General features: G+C 42.3%; 1 protein-coding gene across 2 annotated transcripts; it reads right to left on the bottom strand.

Annotated features, from left to right (window-relative positions):
• Positions 1-4,624: 4,624 nt before the first annotated feature.
• On the bottom strand, positions 4,625-9,034 carry LOC103717533 (AP2-like ethylene-responsive transcription factor BBM2). Of its 2 annotated transcripts, XM_008805970.6 has the most exons (9): positions 8,380-8,751; positions 7,594-8,287; positions 6,728-6,810; positions 6,562-6,570; positions 6,318-6,406; positions 6,110-6,183; positions 5,977-6,027; positions 5,747-5,823; positions 4,635-5,600 (listed from the first exon to the last, which is right to left on the bottom strand). In XM_008805970.6, the coding sequence occupies exons 1-9, from the start codon at positions 8,606-8,608 to the stop codon at positions 4,708-4,710; spliced, it is 2,199 nt and encodes a 732-aa protein (XP_008804192.3). In that variant the 5' UTR covers positions 8,609-8,751; the 3' UTR covers positions 4,635-4,707. The 2 variants fall into 2 exon arrangements, with proteins under 2 accessions (XP_088576222.1, XP_008804192.3); XM_088720096.2 differs by lacking the exon at positions 6,562-6,570 and having other exon boundaries at positions 4,625-5,600; positions 8,380-9,034.
• Positions 9,035-22,029: the final 12,995 nt, after the last annotated feature.

Raw genomic sequence — 22,029 nt, 5'->3', positions numbered from 1 at the left:
CAAGAATGTATCATGCCATATGAAACTAATATGGTATCTGGTACCAAGATTGCGGATCTTGGTTTGGGTTGTATCTTTCGTGCAAAAAGAATGATTTATCATCAATCGTTGGATCGCACAATAGCCACTTCAAGATCTATACAGATGAACGAAAGTAAGAGTTCAGAATGCTTTGAGAGCTATGCGAGTTGCGATCCAACGATTGACATTGCGAAAGAAAATCAATCATTCTTTCGTGCGAAAGTTACAACCCAATCCCCACCATGAAGTCAAACACTGAAGGCGTATTAAATCTAAAGTCCCTGGCAGCCAGGTGCAAAGAGATCAGTAAAATTTGAGAGAAAGATTGATCTAAGAACCCAAGCGATTTTACTAGAAATAGAAGATTAAATTGAATAAGAATAATAAGAAACTACAAGGAAACATTAACATACAAGGTTTAAAATGACAGATGCTGTAATCTTATTATTCTCATTTTAACTGTTCTTGGGGCCGATTTTATGTTATATACATGCATAAGATATATGTACATAATGGGAAATATTTATCTATTAATTGTTATCATATAATGAGAATAATGACTTAAAACCACCCGGAAACTTTAGCACAAGGCTTAAAATAACAGATTCTATAATGTTATAACTCAATCTGATGGTCTATAGGGCCCACATTATGTTATATACATCTCTAATAACAACTTATATATGGCGTGGTTGACATTAAGCCATTAATGGATACAATATATAGTGACAATAATGACTATTGTTTTACTTTTACACTATGGATCGAAAAATTATTATTTTAGACTCAAATCTGCAGTCATTTTATAAACCAATACTATATTTTGTTACAGTGATATATCAAATATGCTGTTATATTTATTGGTTTGGGCCGTTTGGCTTACTTTTTGTCTCTTCTAATTATTAATAAGGGATGTTATAATAATAGCTGTTCTTTGACTACAAAGACCTTATTGGTGCTAACAGTGCTATAGCTCAATGTTTCCATCCAAAGGAGGCTCTCCAACATTTTGCAAGTATACTTCCGAATGTTTGATATGTGTATCATATCCTTTATATATATATATATCCTTTTTTTTGCCAAAAGAAAGGTGTCAAACGACTTCATTGAGCTAATATAATTGTTATTTCTGTTATTATTAATAACTATTAACAATCGAACAAGAGGTTCATCCAAAGGTCTTATGTCAGCCGGTTGCATTGGCACCCCTCTCTTCAAAGAATCTCGAGTTTAATAAGATAGCGACGCTCCAATAATGTTTCTCAGAAGAATTAAAAATATAAATATAAATAATTTTAGCTGATCACCATGTAAAAACTCCTAAAGACTAGTTATTTTGTGATTAGCCTACCTGGTTTTCTTCTCATTTCCCAGCAGTTTCGTCCAGTTCTGGTAGCACTCCTTTTCACACTATTTTCTTTTGCCGCTCTCCTCCCTTCACTTATTTATTTTTTCCTATTCCATAGCATCTCATATGAACAACTTGAGATGCGTCCCTTAGATACCAAACACTTCCCCAAAAAAAAATAATAAAAGCGTGGCCAGGAAATGGAAAGTGTCTCATCAGCTAGATCAGATCAAATCAAATCAATCAACCACCATGCGACATGCAATAGAAAAACTACATATATAACGCAAAAAACAATCACATCTCACTACCAACCTCTGGCTCCTGCTGCCGCAGAGCCAGTGCTCCTACTAAAATCTAATGTCTGCCACGCAGTTGCCGGCAGTCAGGCCTCCCAATTGGGAGCCCAAGCGGTGCATGGCTGTTCTCTTTCTGCACCAAAAAGCTACAGGGAGAGAGGGAGGGTGGTGGTGGTGGGGTCCAGGGCTGTCTTTTGGTGTCAGAGATGGGGCCGACACAGCTCTGCACGGCCGAGGAATTCTCGTCGTTTTCCCCGGGACACCCCGCGCCACCCTCGAGGTTAATTCATGTCTGGCGTTCCCGAGGCGGGCGTGGCCGAGAATAGAATACCACAAGGTGGCAGGGAGATAGATGGACACAGGAATTCCGTATTATTTATGTAATTATAACCTCTACTGCTACTTCCTACCACTGCTATAGAATTAGGATAGATAGACGTCTACGTGCTCTGAAAACCCTAAAAAGCTAGCTAGTTTTAGAATATTTAAGGTTTTATGCATATAGAGTTTTGTTATTTGGGGTGGGTGCTGCTTCCATGGAATCAGCTTCGTTGGCCGCGACTCCAATTCTTCTCTTCACTCGGTACCCTCGTTTGCTGCAAGGGTTGAGGTGGCATGTCTAAAGAAGTACAGTAGACTCATTGTTGGGCTGCAACAATTGGTATTCCCTAAAGATGATCGTGTTTATATATACACACAAACACGCGCGCGCGAGCAAACATGCATGCACAACTGAGCCAGGGGCTCAAATCTCTTTATAGTTTAGGCTGAGAATAAGCGACATTAATTTCACACTAACAAAGTTTTCGTTTTGTTTGAAAACCACCTGGTTGTTTTGGATGACGCGCAGCAAACTATGACCTATCAGGCAAGCTCGGAAAAGCAGATTTGGTTATGCTCTTGGTAGTTCTCAACCTTGAAATCTTTCTCGATTACGAGGGCTTAGGGACAAGAGATGGAAGTGTTTTTTTAGTGAAAACCTCGATAAGTATATGTTCTTTTCTCTGCTACTTTAGTGATTAAACCGCGCCTCCAGTTAAGGTTATGGATGTGGGGTGGAAAACTCAAGCTACACTAATAGGTGAACTACAAGTAGAAGAACTTCCAAATATGAGCACCGAGACCGAGGTAATAAATAGTTCCCTGGAAGTTGGTTGTTTCTAAAGATTATTTTTATGAAATCAAGTCACAAGTTGTGGATCGTCGTACTATGTTATGGAAGAAACTATTAATCAAGCGTTGATTAGCAGGTAAAGCTCTAGAATAGAGCAGCAGGAGCTTCCCCCAGTCAAGACCAGCACATTACTTTTGCTAGGGACTGGAAGGACTTGCACTCTTCTTGACTGGGAAAAAGCTTGCATAGTCTGGGCAACACAAAAAGACATGGACCAAGATAAAAGCTTTTTATTGAAGCAGATGATTTCTAGTTCTACTGTGGTTATAGAAATTGAAATCATACTTCCAAAGTATCTGCATGAGACTAGAATCGTATTGTATAACTTGGCATGAACAGAGAGTAAGACGAGGTATGCAAGACACTATGTAAGTTAAATATCTCGGGGATCCTTTTAGCTCAGGTGTTCTTTTGTGGGAGTTATAGCGATATGCAAACAAAAAATGAGTTGCACCCATTTTAATGTACGTGAACAGGTCATCCTACATGAGGCCTTGAAAGTATCCTCTTCTAATACCATACAAAGTTCATCGATGCATCAGATTTGTTCTTTGTAACACATGTCAATTCCTCAACGATATAGAAAGAATCAACCTGCCACCCTCGTGTCTCAATCTACGAATATACGTTCACTATATTGTACTCTTCCCTAAGGAATTAATTCTAAGTTGGTGTGGGGGACCTCGATCTGTGTCTGCTCCCTTCTTTAGCATCTCTACTTCTAATACTGTCACCACTGTAGTGACAGTCAAAAACTTTCTGAATTGGATCATTAGCTCCTATATAAATTTGTAAAAAGGTAGCTATCGTTCAAGGAATAATATCATATATATGTACGCAATGTGAATGGGATGCAAGTTCAAAAGAAAAAAATATGGATGACAGTGACTATCTTAATTAACTCTGAAGTCATTGCATGAAAAATAAGGGACAGAGATTCAGTCCAAGTCAATGATCCAAAGGTCTCTGCTACATATAATACAGAATTCGTGATTTAAACGTAAAGGTTGACTTGAATGACTGATCACATGCATGGGAAGAGAAAATTAAAAATGTGAAAGGGTACATGGGAAGCAATCTATCTAGCAACAATTAACTGCATGAGCATGCAGGCTCTTGAGCTTTAACTTCTAGGCTACTTCAATCTCCGAATAGTTTTCCAAAAATATTGCAAATATAAATGAACATTTAGAAAGTTTTTATCAAATAAATATCACTCGTCATATCAATAAGGTTTCTTCATAGAATTCCATCGAAGTGATTACTCGTGGCATGTAGTATAATTAAAACAAGGGGTGTAATTCAGATCGGTCAATACATTGTAACGGTGTTGAGTATGCGATCCCTCACTCTTATCATTTCAAAATCATGGAAAATATATAACAATTAGACAACCTACCATTATCATACCAAATCTCAGAAATCAGCATCCACGAGCACATGAACAATAGTAAATTTCTTCAAGATAAAATGGTAATCATGCACGAGAGGCTTGTAAGAAGAGAATCATCCACCTTTGAATGTGAGAAGAGATAAATCATGTTTCATTTCATGCAGTCATAATATTATTTGAATTTACAAAGCTCCTTGGTAAGGATTCATCCACCTGAAGTTCCCAAAATCAACAGCTAGTGAGAAATCATGATCACATCCACCAACTCTCAAAAGCCATCACCAATACTTCAGCAGAATCCTTGTGTTAGAAGAAGAGTTCATTGAAGTTCCTAAAGGAAAAACCATACAGAAAAAAAATTCAAAACTAGGAGCTAAGTTGCATGTGTGTTTCTTTTTTTTCTTTTTTCTCTATGACCACCATCCCTCCTGTTCATCACTCCTACCACTGCGCAGACCTTCTTATCTAACATCTAATCATCATTCCACACAGTGAAAAGAGGAGCTCCATGGCAAACACCCACATTGTTCGCCCTAGGTGCAATCGCCTGGACTGTAGGTTGCATCCAAGTGTTGCACCCACTACTCTGATCATACCCGTTCTCCTTCACAACCCCACCGGACGGCTGCTGCGAGAGGTAATACACACTCCTACTACCATAAGGATCGGTGGAGCCCAACATGTTCCCATAACCCATTGCCTTCACCTCATTGTCTCCAAAACTGCTGCTCCCTTGATTGTTCTGGCTTTGATCCACCACCATTGTGCTTATAGGCATCACATACCCGTCACTCACCCCAACAACACCTTGATAGCTTCCGCTACTCCCACCCATGCTCCCGTTGTAAATCACTGAGTTAGACCCCGTACTATGTTCCATCGGGGAGGAATCCATGCTCATGAGGTTGTGGATCCCAGATGGTTGGAAGAAGTTGTGAGTGTTGCTCCCCAAGTGGAGCTGCTGGAGATTCTGCAAGCTTTGGGCGGTGGCCACAATGCTGTCTTGTTCTTGCTTGCACCATCCACGCTGCTGACCGTAAGGGCAGTGCATGGCAAGAGGCTGTGCCTGCTGGAAGGCGAGGGGGGGCCAGCCGTGGTGGTGAGCATGGGCTCCATAGCTGCTGCTGATACCATCAGTGAGTTGGGAGGTGAGGTTGTCATCATCAGTCCTGCGCCCATCCACACTTGCCTCTGTGTGCTCGGAGACATCTTTAAGTCGCTTGGCAGCCCCGCCTATGGGGAGTGTACTGCTCTCGAGGATGCTCTTAACATCATATCGGCTCATGTCGAAGTTAGTAACGGCATTCAGGCCTCGGAATTTTATCGCAGCAATGTCATAGGCCTCTGCTGCTTCCTCTTGGGTACCTATATAAAAATGACAAAAGAAATGATAAAATGGGTACTTGCTGTCATTGGTTCCGATATTCTCATCAGTGATACTGAGCAATTCAAATGATCTTAAACTTTGAAAACATCTTCGGAGCAGTTAAATTAAAATCATAAAGACTTACTGAACGTGCCCAAGTAGAGATCCTTATTCCCTGCTACCCTTCCTATCCGTGCTTGCCACCTTCCATGTTGATGATGCCTGTCGAGATTATTAACCAAATATATAAACTTGTGCGGTTATAGTTGTTATTCTTATGAAAAAGCCGTTTGTTACAATATTTTGAATCTTCGAATATTCAGTGAAGAAATTTTTTCAGTCTATTTATGTGACAAAATTAGCATACTAACATACCTAGTCACTCCACGATAAATAGAGGCACCACGAGAAAATCCGCTGCTCTTTCTGCATTGAAAGTTATATCTTAATTCAAACGATAGTCTATTGTGTAACACTAAAGTACATAACATTAGAGATCAAAGGTTACCTTCTTAGTGATGCAACATACTCTTGCCTCGTCATGTGTTTCATCTCCTCTAACTCTTTTTCATAGTTACTAATCTGAGTATGTGCAGACACGAACATACATTTGAGCATTAATTGTAAAAGAAAGACATAGGAGAAATTGATGTCCGTAATGTATGATTATTAGTCATAATATCATCAAAAAGAAACGATCGAGAAAATTAGCTCACGGGAAAATTGGTTGTTGTAGTTGTACCCCAGTACTTGAGAGCAGCCAAATCATAAGCCCTAGCAGCCTTTTCTTCTTTGTCATATCCACCTGTTAAAATTTAAAAAGATGAAGAGAGAACAAGAGAACGAATTCATGATTCTCTGAGCCCATCAGTTGAATTATGCTGAAGGAAAGAGAAGCCTGTTATTGATCAAAAGATCTATATACTGAACAATGGTGAAAGGACAGCATGTTTTGCTTACCCAAATAGACTGTGCATGCAATTGAAACAAGACCGATTTCCACAACACGACAATGCCCCAAAGGAAAAGAGAGAACGAAGAGAGTCAGAACAAATGCAAAAATTAGGAGTAGTAAAGCAAGTGTCAGAAAGAATATGAAACATATAGATAACGCAGCTTAATGTACCTTGTCTACCCTTTCGAGTTTGACCTTCTCTTCTGCAACTGTTATCCCATAGATGCGCCTCATACCTTCCAGTCCATCTATGTCTGTTCGGAAAAAAAAAATCAGAAGAATTAGACCTTCAAAAAAAAAGAGAAAAGAACGAAGTTAAACAAAGAAGAACAAAGGCAAATAAAATCTCGATCCATTTGCATATGACAATTATACATATGGGTATGTTTTTATATGCTATGCAAACAAATCTCAATGTGCACACATTCAAGATTGGCCATTTAGATTCTGCTTCACCACAGTTTCCTATCTGAAGATGATGAATATAGCCGATCTTTTCTAAAAGCTAAAATGTCATTTTATGAGATCTATCCGACAAACTAAGAAAAAATAATTATAACAATCAATAAGTATTTTTTAGATTTGTAACCACAAACATCCCACAAATGATCACTTTGGCCAGTGCTTAGAGAAGGAAATCATATTTAAAAACGTTTGCTTGAAATGGTAAAAGCGATCTTCACAGTTCCAATCTTATAAGAACTAGAAAAGAAATAAGAACAGAACATGCTCCGGCGTCAACATTCTCTACAATAATTAATCATTATGTAAATTCTATTTGCTTTGATAACTTGAACTGCATGTTATGAATATAATCCCTGGGCGATTTAGGCTTTTCAAAGAAAGAACATCCGCATAAATCAACAGAACCATTATAAGGACTCCAACATATCATCAATCTCTCAAATGGTCCTTTAGGGTTTTGGTTTGCATACGGGTTGATGGAAAAAGTATCTGTGGATCATCGAAATGTGATGATATCATCGATAACAAACACAATGTTAGAAATAAAATATTCTTTAGAGGAGACGTCGAACCTGGTCACGCCCCGGTAAATGGAGGTCCTTTGCCCAAACGTATCGATCGACTTCCTCGGCACTGCTTCTATTGCACCACTCTGCCCATCAAGACCACTCCCAATACCCTTCTGCTTGTTCTCCGAAGATGAGCTCTCCCCTCCCCCACTAGCAGCTGTTGCCAATAGTGGCAGCGCGGAGTTCGACTGTGAACCCGTGCTCATGGAGAGCGACAAGCTCTGCGTACTAGACATCGGCCCCCCAACACTTCCCACCAATGCGCCACCACCGCGGTTACTAGTCCCAGCTGAGTCGTTGTTGTTGTTGTTGCCGCCTTCTGGCTGCTGTGGTGGGGCAGGCTGGTTGCGCAGCCAAGTCTTGATCATCGAAAGCCCGATGGTGTTACTGCTACTGCCGGCGCCATTGTTGCTCACCAGCCCACCATTATTCCCATCATTGGAGGCCATCGCCGCTGCTGCCGGGAGCTGGAGGGAGCAGTTGGAGAATATGTAGTCACCCGAATTATCGTACGGCCCGGGAATCGAGCTGCACCCCGGTGGGAGCTTCTGATCATGATCAGCAAACGAGTGTCCACCAAGAAAGTCTTCGAGCTTTGGCTCGTGATCATCCATGTTGTTCTGATTGCTACTCGATCCCACCAGTATAGATAGCTCTGAAGAGCTTCCTTTGAAGTCCAAACTCTTCATGCTCCAATCTTTAGATGGAATAAAAAAAAAGAGAAATATAAGAAATACAAAGTGAATAGGATTATCGAATCCAAAATGCGCAAATAAAAAGCAACCTGACCTTGGGTCTGAGTGTTAGGTCGGTTGAGGGCCTCCAAAATGCCAAAAGAGCCATCTGGCCTTAGGGTTGGTATGCCAAGGGGCGGAGCCGATGTGGAGTCGGCGGAGAGACCATAGCAATCGGCGGAGACCTCGTCGCCAGAGATAAGGGTGGGGGGCTGGTGAGGCTGTGAATGTGGAAGCTCTTGGGGAGAGAGAGAGAAGCCTAACCAGTTGTTCATAGAGGCCATTAAATGGGTGGGATGAGGACACACTGGCTATTATAGATTGGAGAGAGGAAGAGCCGGGAGGTGGGGTTTGTCGTTTTGTGGACAGTCTTTTCTCTATGGAAGGAGGGGGAGGGGGGGTTGAGGGGTCAGAGGCTTGGGAGGGTGCAAGGAGAGAGAGGTGCCATCAGGGAAGAGAGAGAGAGGGGAAGGAGAAGAAGAGAAGAAGGGGATCGTGTTCTGATATGGGAGTCACAGAAGAGGCAGTGCCTTGGGGTTTGGAAGAGAAGAGGAAAGGTCAGAAGAACCTGAAAGAAAGTAACATTTCAAACATAAGCAAACAGAGTTGCTTTATATATCTCTGCAACCGAACAATGCCAGGTTGTTGATGGTAGCCTGGTAGATGGCAGGCTTGCTAAATAGCTAGGAAAAGCGGATAATAATAACTATGTAAAATATAATGATGATAAGTTACTATTTGTCAGTTCGCTAAGCTTTGGAGATATGGTTACACTGCATCCGTGCCAAGAATATTAGCATATATCCATAAGGCTGCTAGGTACTTTGGTTGGCTTTTGCTAACTTTTTTGACCAGTGCGTTAACCCATGTGAACAAGAAAAGTAAGTAGTTTAACTCTTTATGGAGTCCATAGAAATATGACCTTTGCGACGGTTCATTCCTTTTATTTCAAAGGTAAAAGTTGAACGACTCCTGAGTCCCAACCTTCAGAGTTAATTTTCTCTCTATTCACACCTGCAGAAGTTGATCTCTGGCAAAGTGTAACAGGAATACACACACACACACACACACACACACACACATATATACATATATACATATATATATATATACATACATATATATATATATATATATATATATATATATATATATATATATATATATATATATATATATATATATATATATATATATATTGATATAAACGGTCTCCTCGCAACCCCTCATCTACACTCATTTATTCAAGTCCAGTTGGCCATGTCGTAGCGTGCCAGCATATCTCTCTCTTGCTCACACAGAAATGCCGTCAAAGCCCATCACTTCATTTCTATATCCTTCATCCAGACTATTATTTTTGGAACTACCCCCTTGTCCTAATCATCTGACTCTCTCTCTCTCTCCCGCACTATTCGGGCCCTCCCACTCTACCCATTTCGCTCAAGAAGAGGAACCATCGCCCCTTAAAAATAAGAAAGTTGAACAATAAAAGGAAAATAAGACCGGAGAGTGAGGGGAGAGGTAAAAGAGATGGGTTAGACCTGTACCCAATGCGAGGATGCGAACCCTTGTCTTCCGGGCCTTGATCTTATTTCATTCTCAAAACCTTTCAAACCAAATTTGAAGGTTAGACCACTACCCCAATGTCACCAGAGGAATTTGATCACTTGCTCAAACCCAACTCCACTTCTCTCCCTCCCCCCCTCGTTATTTATTACAGTACGGCCAAGAGTAAACAACTTTGTTTTCTCTCCCACCGGGAAACAGAAGAGAGAGAAAAGGAGGGGGAGGGGGCTAAGATAAGAGTAGTTTTTATCTCGGTGGATGCACAGCTTGTTGAAAGTTTGACCGTGAAGAAAGGAATCGAATATGGTAAAACACATGGCTTCACATACTCTCTCTCTCTCCCCTATATTATTATACAAAGCCTGCTCTGTAAAAATAAATGCCTCTCGGTATTCTAATCATAATCATACCCCAACCAAGAGAGAGAGAGAAAGAGAAAGAGGAGTACTTACTAAGAAGGCTCCAAGAAGCCAAAACCAAAAAATGGAGGCCGCTCTGATCTCTGCGCTTCCACCATAGACTTTTGTACGGGGGCGCGGCACACGCGCACACTGTTCCCACGTGGGCACGTGCCATGGTACTTGTCTTGTGTCTCTGTGCCTGCGTGTACCAACCTCCTACCATTTCCTGTTCCATCTACGGAACCACCCTCCACGGTAGTGCACTCATGAAAAGCATGAATCCATGGATCCATTCCCCACCCCATTTTTTGTCCCCATCGCACGTGTATAGCCCATCACCATTCCAGGAAAAGGCGTGCATGTGCGACTCACACGTGCATCGGCTTTCACGTAGGTACATGCATGCACGAGCCATGCATGCATGCATGCATGCATGGTCGCTGATCCGCGTTAAGCTGCGTGCTTCCTCATGGATATCTTTTCTAGACATTTATATTCATGAATCTTTCGGTAACAAAGCATAAATGCGCATTTGTTTCCACTCAAAAAGAAAAAAAAAATTACAAGTGGGAACAAGGGGTTAACGGGAAGTTGACCTCCATGTTGGTAGAGCACCATCATCCTTCTCCCTGCCGTTTGATGCAATGGGACCCATAATTCTTTAGCTAGATATTAAGGTATGGTCGTATTGGAGATCAAATCATGGTTGAGAGAGAGAGAGAGAGAGGGCGGGGTGTAGAGGAAAGGCCGCGGTGTTTCATGGAGGGGACGCATCCATTGGTGGCGGAGGGAGGTTGGGGTGGGCGACCACAGACACGTGCCCGTTGGTCGGGCCCACCCAAACCAGTACCTCGAGAAGGAATGGTCATTAAAAAAAAAAAAATGGCCCTCTACCGCGAGTGGCCAGGAGATAGCAACGTCCCTCCCAGGGAGAGTAAAACGCAAGCCTATATATATATATACACACACACACAAAGAACACTAATCTAAACTATTAAACTTTAGGCTGCATACGAACAAAAAGAAACAAAAATATTTAGATAAACCAGCACAACTAAGACATCCCATCCTTCCTGTCAAATATAATAATCCAAACTCTCAAGTCTTAAGATATATTAATTGGTAAACAGTGATAATGTAATTGGGGACGGTAAGGGAGGTAATTGGGGGCACGGGGTCCGAGGAGGGGGTGGTGGTGGTGGGGAACTATTCAAAAGCCCTAGGAACTGGCTCAGCCTGGGAGAAATCGGCGGAGGGCCCGTGCCTCCTCGGAATGAATACGTGAATATGGCCATGCACGAAAGCCAAGGAGAGAGAGAGAAGAAGCTTAAATACTCAAAAGAAGTAAAGGAGTTGGTGTTGGAGCGGAGGGAAGAGGCAAAAAGATCGTAACTCATGCAGCAACCATCGCTTTCCTTAGCCCGGGTTTTAGGAACTCGCTGGGGCTTAGCCACACCTTTTGTTATGGGCTCAAACCCGGTTTTCTTAAAGTTTCAAAGAAGAGAAGGAGTTTGTCTTAGAGTGCAGGGAAGATGCAAAAAGATCACAAACTCATCCAGCATCCGTCCCTTTCCTTAGCCGGGGTTTTATGAACTAGCTAGGCTAGCTTAGCCAACTAGGGTGCAAAGACCTCATTTTAGGTTACAACATTTGCTGTTGGCTCGAATCCGGTTTTCATGAACTAGGCCTCAGGGTCCATTCTCATTCTCTTGCTTGCTTTAGTTTGCCGGATGGGGGTAGAGAGAGAGAGAGAGAGAGGAAGAGAGAGATTAGGGGTGGGGGGAGATTAGTTTAATAGAGGCCTGTCTAGGTTTGTCTCACATAGACCCGCCCCATTTTCCAAATCGAATCCTTCTAAACCCTATGAATGCTTATCTCAATTAGTTTATTCCATTGCTTCCAAAAGGCTTAGTAGACAATCATAACAAAACAATACGTGCTAACAGGGGGATTGGGATGCAAGCCTTTTGACCTAGAAGACTTCCCATGTTAAGAAGGGGGAGTGGGGAGTGGGGAAAAGAGAGAATGGTGAGTGGGGCATGAACCCTAATTGTAGAGATCCCCAAGTCATAATGGGTGTGCATTCCTCGAACCCACGAGCCTATGTTGATCCGCCTGCATTACCGGCATGTGGGCTTGTGGGAGGAAATGAGGGCCAGCACACGTGTGCATGGAAGCACATCATTCCTGTTGCAGTCCTCTTGGGTGTATTTTTTTAATTTCAGAGGGGTTGAATCAATCCAAAACACATGCTTCTCTTGCTCCCTTTCTTTCTTGCAATTATAATCTCCCACATGCTCTTACAGCCTTTTCTTTGGCTGGGGAGAACGCTGGATATTAAGCAATGATAATTAAACAGTTATCTCCACTTTGGTTGCAAGTAACGTCAAGGAAGCTAAACCAAATGTGATTGATTTTTCAAGTTGATCGGAAGAATAATGACACTGCAATACATGCACAATGTTCCACACCAATCTCAAAGTTGCATGGCTCTAATTTGTTCTTTCACGTAGGTGCACAAGAACAATACGATATCATACTATATACAATGCATATAGGTGCTGCACCAGCTTCCTTAGCATCTCTTAGAAACTATATAAAGATGCCATTAGGTAATATGATACATAATGTGAGGTCCAATAGTCCCACATCGGAAAAACTCGTTCCAGAGCCTGGGCATATGAGGCGGGTGTCTCCTAATCCTGCAGACGCGTTTTGGGTAGAAAACAAAATCGGAGAGGGGTGAAGGACGCTTGCGTGAAGCTCCGGAACCGGACAATATCTGACAGGGGAGCCCCGCGGTCCCTCCTCATGTGGCCCCCACGTGGGCACTGGGTGCCTCACGTGCCCCGCGCAGGCGGAGGCGTGACATTTGGTATCAGAGCCGAGGACGGCTCTTGTCCGATGGTGGGAAGGGTGTGAGGCCCAATAGTCCCACATCGGAAAGACTCGTTCTAGAGCCTGGGCATATGAGGCGGGTGTCTCTTAATCCTGCAGACGCGTTTTGGGTGGAAAACAAAACCGGGGAGGGGTGAAGGACGCTTGCGTGAAGCTCCGGAACCGGACAATATCTGACAGGGGAGCCCGCGGTCCCTCCTCATATGGCCCCCACGTGGGCACTGGGTGCCTCACGTGCCCCGCGCAGGCGGAGGCACGTACTCCGCGCAGGCGGAGGCGTGACATTTGGTATCAGAGCCGAGGACGGCTCTTGTCCGATGGTGGGAAGGGTGTGAGGCCCAATAGTCTTATATCGGAAAGACTCGTTCTAGAGCCTGGGCATATGAGGCGGGTGTCTCCTAATCCTGCAAACGCATTTTGGGTGGAAAACAAAACTGGAGAGGGGTGAAGGACGCTTGCGTGAAGCTTCGGAATCGGACAATATCTGGCAGGGGAGCCCCGCGGTCCCTTCTCATGTGGCCCCCATGTGGGCATTGGGTGCCTCACGTGCCTCGCGCAGGCGGAGGCGTGACATTTGGTATCAGAGCCGAGGACGGCTCTTGTCCGATGGTGGGAAGGGTGTGAGGCCTAATAGTCCCACATCGGAAAGACTCGTTCCTGAGCCTGGGCATATGAGGCGGGTGTCTCCTAATCCTGCAGACGCGTTTTGGATGGAAAACAAAACCGGAGAGGGGTGAAGGATGCTTGCGTGAAGCTTCAGAACCGAACAATATCTGGCAGGGGAGCCCCGCGGTCCCTCCTCATGTGGCCCCCACGTGGGCACTGGGTGCCTCACGTGCCCTATGCAGGCGGAGGCGTGACATTTGGTATCAGAGCCGAGGACGGCTCTTGTTCGATGGTGGAAAGGGTGTGAGGCCCAATAGTCCCATATCGGAAAGACTCGTTTCAGAGCCTAAGCATATGAGGCGGGTGTCTCCAAATCCTGCAAACGCGTTTTGGGTGGAAAACAAAACCGGAGAGGGGTGAAGGATGCTTGCGTGAAGCCCCAGAACCGAACAATATCTGGCAGGGGAGCCCCGTGTTCTCCCCTCATGTGGCCCCCACGTGGGCACTAGGTGCCTCACGTGCCTCGCAGAGGCGGGGGCGTGACATTGGTGTGAGGCCCAATAGTCCCACATTGGAAAGACTCGTTCAAGAGCCTGGGCATATAACGCGGGTGTCTCCAAATCCTGCAGACGCGTTTTGGATGGAAAACAAAACCGGGGAGGGGTGAAGGATGCTTGCGTGAAGCCCCAGAACCGGACAATATCTGGCAGGGAAGCCCCGTGTTCTCCCCTCATGTAGCCCCCACATGGGCACTAGGTGCCTCACGTGCCTCGCAGAGGCGGGGGCGTGACATTTGGTATCAGAGCCGAGGACGACTCTTGTCCGATGGTGGGAAGGGTGTGAAGCCCAATAGTCCCACATCGGAAAGACTCGTTTCAGAGCCTGGGCATATGAGGCGGGTATCTCCTAATCCTACAGATGCGTTTTGGGTGGAAAACAAAACCGGGGAGGGGAGGTGCCATTTAGTGGTATCAGAGCAATAGGTTTAATCAAGAGTAAAAAAAAAATAGTAGGGGAAATGGGTAGTTAATCCTCGTTCAATTAAATTCGGCATATTCAAAAGAAAGAAAATTAATTAATTGAATTATGCTAATATTTTTGATAGGAGAAAATGAGGAATAGAGAGGAGGAAGTCTTGGCAAATATTGCAGCTCGGAGGAGAGGAGCAAGAGGGAGAGGACTTCCCAGGCAGCTAGCTGAGCAAACTCCGAACCCAGCTGCCACCCAGGCCGATTTTGCCAGAGCAAGTCAGATGATGACTCAGCTCCTTCAGATGCAGCAGGAGATGCAACAACAGATGCAGCAGCAGATACAGCAGCAGATGCAGATGCAGCAACAGGTGCTGCAGCAGATGCAGATGCAGCAGCATGTGCAGCAGCAGGTGCAGACCACTGCCCGACCTGCACAGTCCATTAAGTCCTACTATGAGCGATTTCGTAGGCTCAACCCACCTATGTTTGATGGTGGAGCTGACCCTCTGGTTGCTGAGACCTGGATTCGGGAGGTAGAGAAGATGTTCAAAGCCTTGCAATATCCCGAAGAAGTGAAGGTCAGATTGGCTATCTCTATGCTAAAAGGGAATGCAGAATTCTGGTGGACGGCTATTGAAGCTGCACTCGAGGGTGAGGACGAGCTACCGACATGGGAGGAATTCAAGAAGATGTTTTATGACCAGTATTTTTCTGAGTCAGTCAAAATATCTAAAGAAAATGAATTTTTATCTATGAGGCAGACATATGATATGACTGTGCTAGAATATGCCAACAAATTTACTAAGCTGGGTCGGTTCTGCCCTCAGATGATAGAGATTAAGAGAAGCAAGGCTAAAAGAATTGAGCAAGGCTTGAGGGATGAAATTCGATCCCGATTGTCAGTTCTGATTTTTACCAGCTACGGAGAGGCCCTGGAGAGAGCACTGAAGGTAGAAGCAGATCTAAAGAAATCAGGGAAGGAAAGAGGTGAGCAGAAAAGGGCCGAGACGTCAAGAAATCTGATGAACCGACCAAGAAACTTTGAAGGCCCTCCTAACAAGAAGTAGAAATTTAAGGCTTGTTATTACTGTGACAAAATGCATTTTGGTCCTTGCTTGAAGAGGATGGGAGCCTGTTTTATATGTGGGCAGCCAGGACACATAGCCAGAGATTGCCCGAACAAAAAGAAGGTTGAGTCTGGACCTTCTAGACCAACTGATCAAATGCAGAGAGGAGCTGCACGGGTGTACGCACTGACACGACAGGATGCTAGTGACAGTGACAGAGTTGTGGCAGGTATGATTCCCATCAACTCTGTTGATTCTTTAGTACTATTTGATTCTGGCGCTACACATTCCTTTATATCCCCCAAGTTCTCTGCATCCTTGCATCTTATGCCTGATAAGTTAGATGAGCCTTTACTTGTTGCTATCCCTCTCAAGAAGACAGTAGTGGTGGATTCTGTTCATAAAAACTGCATAATTCAGATAGAGGACAGAAAATTATTGGTTGACTTAGTACTGTTAGACATGTATGATTTTGATGTCATCTTTGGTATGAATTGGTTGTCTAAATATCATGCTCACATTGATTGCTTTGGCAAGAGGGTAGTGTTTCAGATACCTGGTGAACAGGAAATCTTCTATCAGGGTGATGCACCCACTATGAATCCCTCTTTGCACATTATCTCTGCAATGAGTGCAAGGAAGGCCCTCAGAAAAGGGTGTCAGGCCTACCTAGCTTGTGTGGTAGACACTACAAAAGAAACAAGGCTAGAGGATATCCCTGTTGTGAGAGAGTATCCAGAAGTATTCCCTGATGATCTACCTGGATTACCTCATGATCGGGAGATTGATTTTCGGATCGATCTCTTACCGGGTGTTGGGCCTATCTCGAAGGCTCCTTATCGGATGGCCCCGGCAGAGCTGAGAGAGTTGAAGGTTCAGCTGCAGGAACTTCTAGAGAAGAAATTCATCCGCCCGAGTGTTTCACCATGGGGAGCTCCTGTACTATTTGTCAAGCAGAAGGATGGAAGTATGCGGCTGTGTATTGATTACCGGGAGTTGAACAAGGTGACAGTGAAGAACAAATCCCCTCTACCCCGGATTGATGATTTATTTGATCAGCTATAAGGTGCCCAAGTCTTCTCCAAGATAGATCTGCGATCTGGGTATCATCAATTGAAAATCCTAGTAGATGATGTGCCGAAGACTGCATTTCGAACCAGGTATGGGCACTATGAATTTTTAGTTATGCCATTTGGACTAACCAATGCGCCAGCTGCTTTTATGGATCTGATGAACAGGGTCTTTAAGCAGTATTTGGATCAGTTTGTTATTGTTTTCATTGATGATATACTGATCTATTCTAAGAGCAAAGAAGAACATGAAGATCACTTGAGAGTGGTATTACAGATTCTTCAGAAGAATAGATTATATGCCAAACTGAGCAAATGTGATTTCTGGCTGGATAGTATTGCATTTCTTGGTCATGTAATCTCTAAAGAAGGGGTATCAGTGGACCCAAAGAAAATAGAAGCAGTGGTAGATTGGCCTCGTCCTACTAATGTCACTGAAATCAGAAGCTTCTTTGGTTTGGCTGGTTATTATAGAAGATTTGTGGAAGGATTCTCTCGGATCCCTACTCCTTTGACTCGTTTAACGCAGAAACGAGCAAAGTTTGTATGGAGTGGAGATTGTGAGCAAAGTTTTCAAGAGCTAAAGCAAAGGCTGGTATCTGCTCCTATTCTTACTTTGCCAACCAGTACTGGGGGTTTCATCATCCATAGTGATGCCTCCAAGAAAGGATTGGGCTGTGTACTAATGCAGAATGATATGATAAAGTAGTAGCCTATGCCTCTAGACAGATGAAGTCCCAAAACCGGACAATATCTGGCAGGGGAGCCCCGTGTCCCCCCCTCATGTGGCCCCCACGTGGGCACTAGGTGCCTCACGTGCCTCGCAGAGGCGGGGGCGTGACATTTGGTATCAGAGCCGAGGACGGTTCTTGTCCGATGGTGGAAAGGGTGTGAGGCCCAATAGTCCCACATCGGAAAGACTCGTTCCAAAGCCTGGGCATATGAGGCGGGTGTCTCCTAATCCTGCAGACGCATTTTGGGTGGAAAACAAAACCGGAAAGGGGTGAAGGACGCTTGCGTGAAGCTCCAGAACTGGATAATATCTGGCAGGAGAGCCTCGCGATCCCTCCTCATGTGGCCCCCACGTGGGCACTGGGTGCCTCACGTGCCCCGCGCAGGCAGAGGCGTGACACATAAGCTATGCAAAAGGGATCTGGATTTGTTTGTATGTTCCGCGTTATTTAGTTGCACGATTCCTGGAAAATGTTGATTGTTTGTAATTTAAGTATTAGAGACGGCTATAAAGGGGGTGGAAAAATACGGGATAAAAGTCCCTCAAAGCGGATTGGGGTAGTTGTGTTGGAGACATTTAGGAGGTCTTAAACCCCTCAGAGTGGATTATTATATCTTGGAGGAGTAAAGAAAAAAGACGGGATAAAAGTCCCATCAACATTTCATTAAGTCCATGAAATGTCAAAAGATACAAAGACAGAAAAGGAGCAATTAAATAGAAAAGCACATTTTCTGAGGGTGATGTCTTTGCATGGATTGTTTTTTACGACCAAACGGAGCCTAAAGCTTCCATAATCTTGAAATTCATTCAATTAAAAGGCCCACCATTCTAGCTTCAAATTCTGAAAATTCGAGAATTTCTCTCCTTCCCTTACTTTGTAAAAGAACATCTCAAGAGAACATATGAAGCAGTTTCCAGAGTCTGATTAAGACACAAGATTGTGGACAAGTCCAATTCATTTTCTTTAAATTGTCAGTTGTTAAGATCTTACTTTTAGTTGCCTATCAGCTCCCTGTCAGATAATCCACCAAAATTTGAAAATATATAAAAAGAATTAATAGAAAAAACCTGACTAGCCAGAAGAATCTGAAGGTACAGCAGACTGTAACACATGATTAAGCTCATTAAACTCCATCAAATCCTGTTACGACAGGAAGGAAGAATAACGAAATAAAAAGAAAAATAAAAAAAATAACAGCACACAATATTTATATGATTCAGCCTATTGATCTACATTCACGAGTAGAGAAAACTGAATATTACAAAGTAAAAGTTTCCACCCAAATCCTTGCCCTCAATCTACTCGAACTTTAAAATATTCAATTGTTGTCTTCTTTTAGGGTTACTGAAGATATATACAATAGAATAAGCCAATTGGAACTCGAACTAGTATTCTAAAATAATTAGGTTAGTCCGGCCTATTGGGGCTCCGCCCCAGCACCCCGGCCATCTAATTATATGACCCATACAAAATAAGGATAACAACTCGAGAGGACCTTTTCCCCTCTGCTACAAGTGTAGTGGCTTGAGATGACTTTTTTCGCTCCGCTTCACTAGCTCCACTCCGGGAAAAAAGTCCCTATTTAGCTCTTTGGAGCTTATAAACTCAAGATCATGTACCTATCAAATCCTATAGCTGTAAATTTCTCTTAAAATCCAAATTCCAATCGGCAAGACCACTGGAAGAAGAAACAAAAACAAACGCCACTAAAATATCCTGATCGGTAACCTTCTCAATTAGATTTAGAAATAAATCCTGTAGAGAAAATTCATCCAACCGTCTATCCTTCCAAAACCTGATAGTCCTGCCATTACCCAGTAAAAAAGAAATATAACAAAGAAAACTATATTTTGCAATAATAGCACCTTTTCCAACACATTGAGAACCTTGAGTCTGAGAATTCCAACTTTGAGTAACAAGTTCTGGTATCACAATCCAACACAAAGGCTTGGTGCCATGCTATGGCAAATGGTGTAGCTAAAGTTGTCTAGTTGTGAGACTTGATAAATCTTGCATTCCTCTATCACCACATTGGCACTTTTTAGGTGATAGTTAAAGTGCCATTCAACATGTTAATATCAAAGTTTTGCATAAGCAAACAAAACATAGATTTCTCACTAATTTGTTCCCCATTTTAACGAGGTTTCACATACAGTTGTGGGATCTTGTTTTCTCATTCACAAATTCTCAAATGTTGTCTATAATCAATCAAGATTTAGACAAGTGGGATTGGTTGTACGGATAAAAGTTGCATATGAATGCATGCAATTCTCTTGAGGCCTTGACTGGAGTAGGAGGAAGAGGAGGCCATGCCTATATTTCATGACTTGATAATCTAGGAGGATCACCAGATCTACTATGACACTTCATAGAGGTTCAGACAATGTTTTGGGACAAGATCTGCAATATCTAAAGTCAGTTTGTACACCAAAGCTTTTAAAGGGCATAATTATTATATAGGATGCCCATTTTCAGTATTTTTTTTGACATTGGATAACTTTTTGAAATTCATACTCATCAAGGGCAGAATGATATTCCTAATCTAAAACTATTTAGTGCTCTGTAGTGCCTAGTCAAACTGGACTTATTATTTATGGTAAAGCTGACTAGAGCATAACTCATAATTAATGAAAAAATTGATGATATAACAAAAGACAAACTTGATATAGAAACCAAGATCCAACCTCCAGACATTTTCAGTGATATTTGTATTATTATTTTTTGAAAAATTTCAACCGTTTGAAAAAAAGTAAATAAAGCAAAACCTATGTTCCACCTTACTACAAAAAAGCTCATGTTGGTACATTGTTTCTTTTATTTTGAAAGAGATTCAAGGGGATTGAAAGAAGCAAATCTTTCTCTATTTGGTTCAATTGAAAGTTGCCAGCTAGCGCTACCATGAGTAGAATGTGCAACAAAGAAAGGGGATAAAAGACGGACACACTAGGTGGAGCCAAACTCATGGGTGGAGACACACCTCCTTTGAGTTTGTATTATAAAAACTAGCATGTGCACATGCAATGCATGTAACTATGCATATAAAAGATATAGGAGAGCAATGGTTGGCGATTGATGGTCTTTATGATTTTAAAGAATAGAAAAATTATAGTAGAGTCGAACTTGGTGGAGTAATTGAACACCAAAATTTGTATTGCAATAAGAGATAAAGATATGCATTTCTCTATGGTTTATAGGCAACAAGAAAGCCAAAAATGTACCAGTTCACGTTGGGCTTAAGCCTGAATATCGATATATCTCATTTCATCTAATCTTCTCCCATGGCTAATGCTTACCTGTCTATAGCATTGCCCATAGTTAAATATTGAGAACATCAAGAGATTAGACCTATGGTTTGTCTATAAATTTGATGCTGGTTGATTTTAGATCCTATATCTATCATGTTCTATTTTAATGGGGTAGAAACCAAAAATTCTTATGTGTCATTGTTGGTGAAATTAGGAGGCTAGGGTTCATCACCAACCCAAAGATCTATAAAACCAAATCCCAGCCTTATACAAGACCTTAATAATTTTAAGCACCCGTTTTCAAAGAGGAGAATCTACAACTAGGTTAAATAAAATCGAGAGAACCAAGTTACAAGTTTATCTCAACAGGTAAAATTCAGCTCAACTTAACTAAGTCTTAAATCCAAACTAGTTAGGGTCACCTACATGAATCCTTTTCCCCCATCTACATAGTTTAAAGCCTATACGTTAATGTTAAGATATCAAGTACTCCTTAATGTTTCATTCTATATAATTTTTGATCTACCTCTACTCATTTTCATTCCTTCTATATATATCAAATCGTCCCTTCATACTGATGCATCTCTCAGCCTATCTTTCACATATACAAGCAATTTAAGTTGTCTGTTCTCAATTTATCCTCAATTGATTCTACCTTCATATTTTTAAGAATGACTTCAATTTTATTGTATCTTTTATTGTATTACCATACATTCATCTCAGTATTCTCATCTTGTGCGCATACTATTTTCTAGCTTTCCAATATTCTGTAAAATAAAGCATAGCTGATCATATGGTCATCCTATAAGATTTTTTTCTTCAAATTAGCAAGTATCACATGATATCACATATATATTATCTTCCATTTTATCCAATTTGCTTTAATCTTGTGGATATTATTCTCTTAAATCTTTCCTTTCTTTTGAATATCCAACATAAATAATGAAAGTAATCACTCTTAGAAACTTTATAATCCTTAATTTTTATTTCACCTTCATTTTTATTTCTCATTTTAATAAACTTTGTTACTTGTATTCTATCTTGGTCTTACTTAATCTAAAACTCTCAAGCAAACCATCAGTCTATTCCCTTGATCCATCAAGCAAACCATCAGTTTAGCTCCATAAGTCGCCATATAAAATTCCTT

The sequence above is a fragment of the Phoenix dactylifera genome, chromosome 4, assembly GCF_051530095.1.
Source record: "Phoenix dactylifera cultivar Ajwa chromosome 4, Ajwa_hap1_PhDact_Kaust_v1.1, whole genome shotgun sequence".
NCBI classification, from domain to species: domain Eukaryota; kingdom Viridiplantae; phylum Streptophyta; class Magnoliopsida; order Arecales; family Arecaceae; genus Phoenix; species Phoenix dactylifera.
Note: the sequence above shows the minus strand (reverse complement) of the source record. Positions and strands in the feature narration are given on the sequence as shown.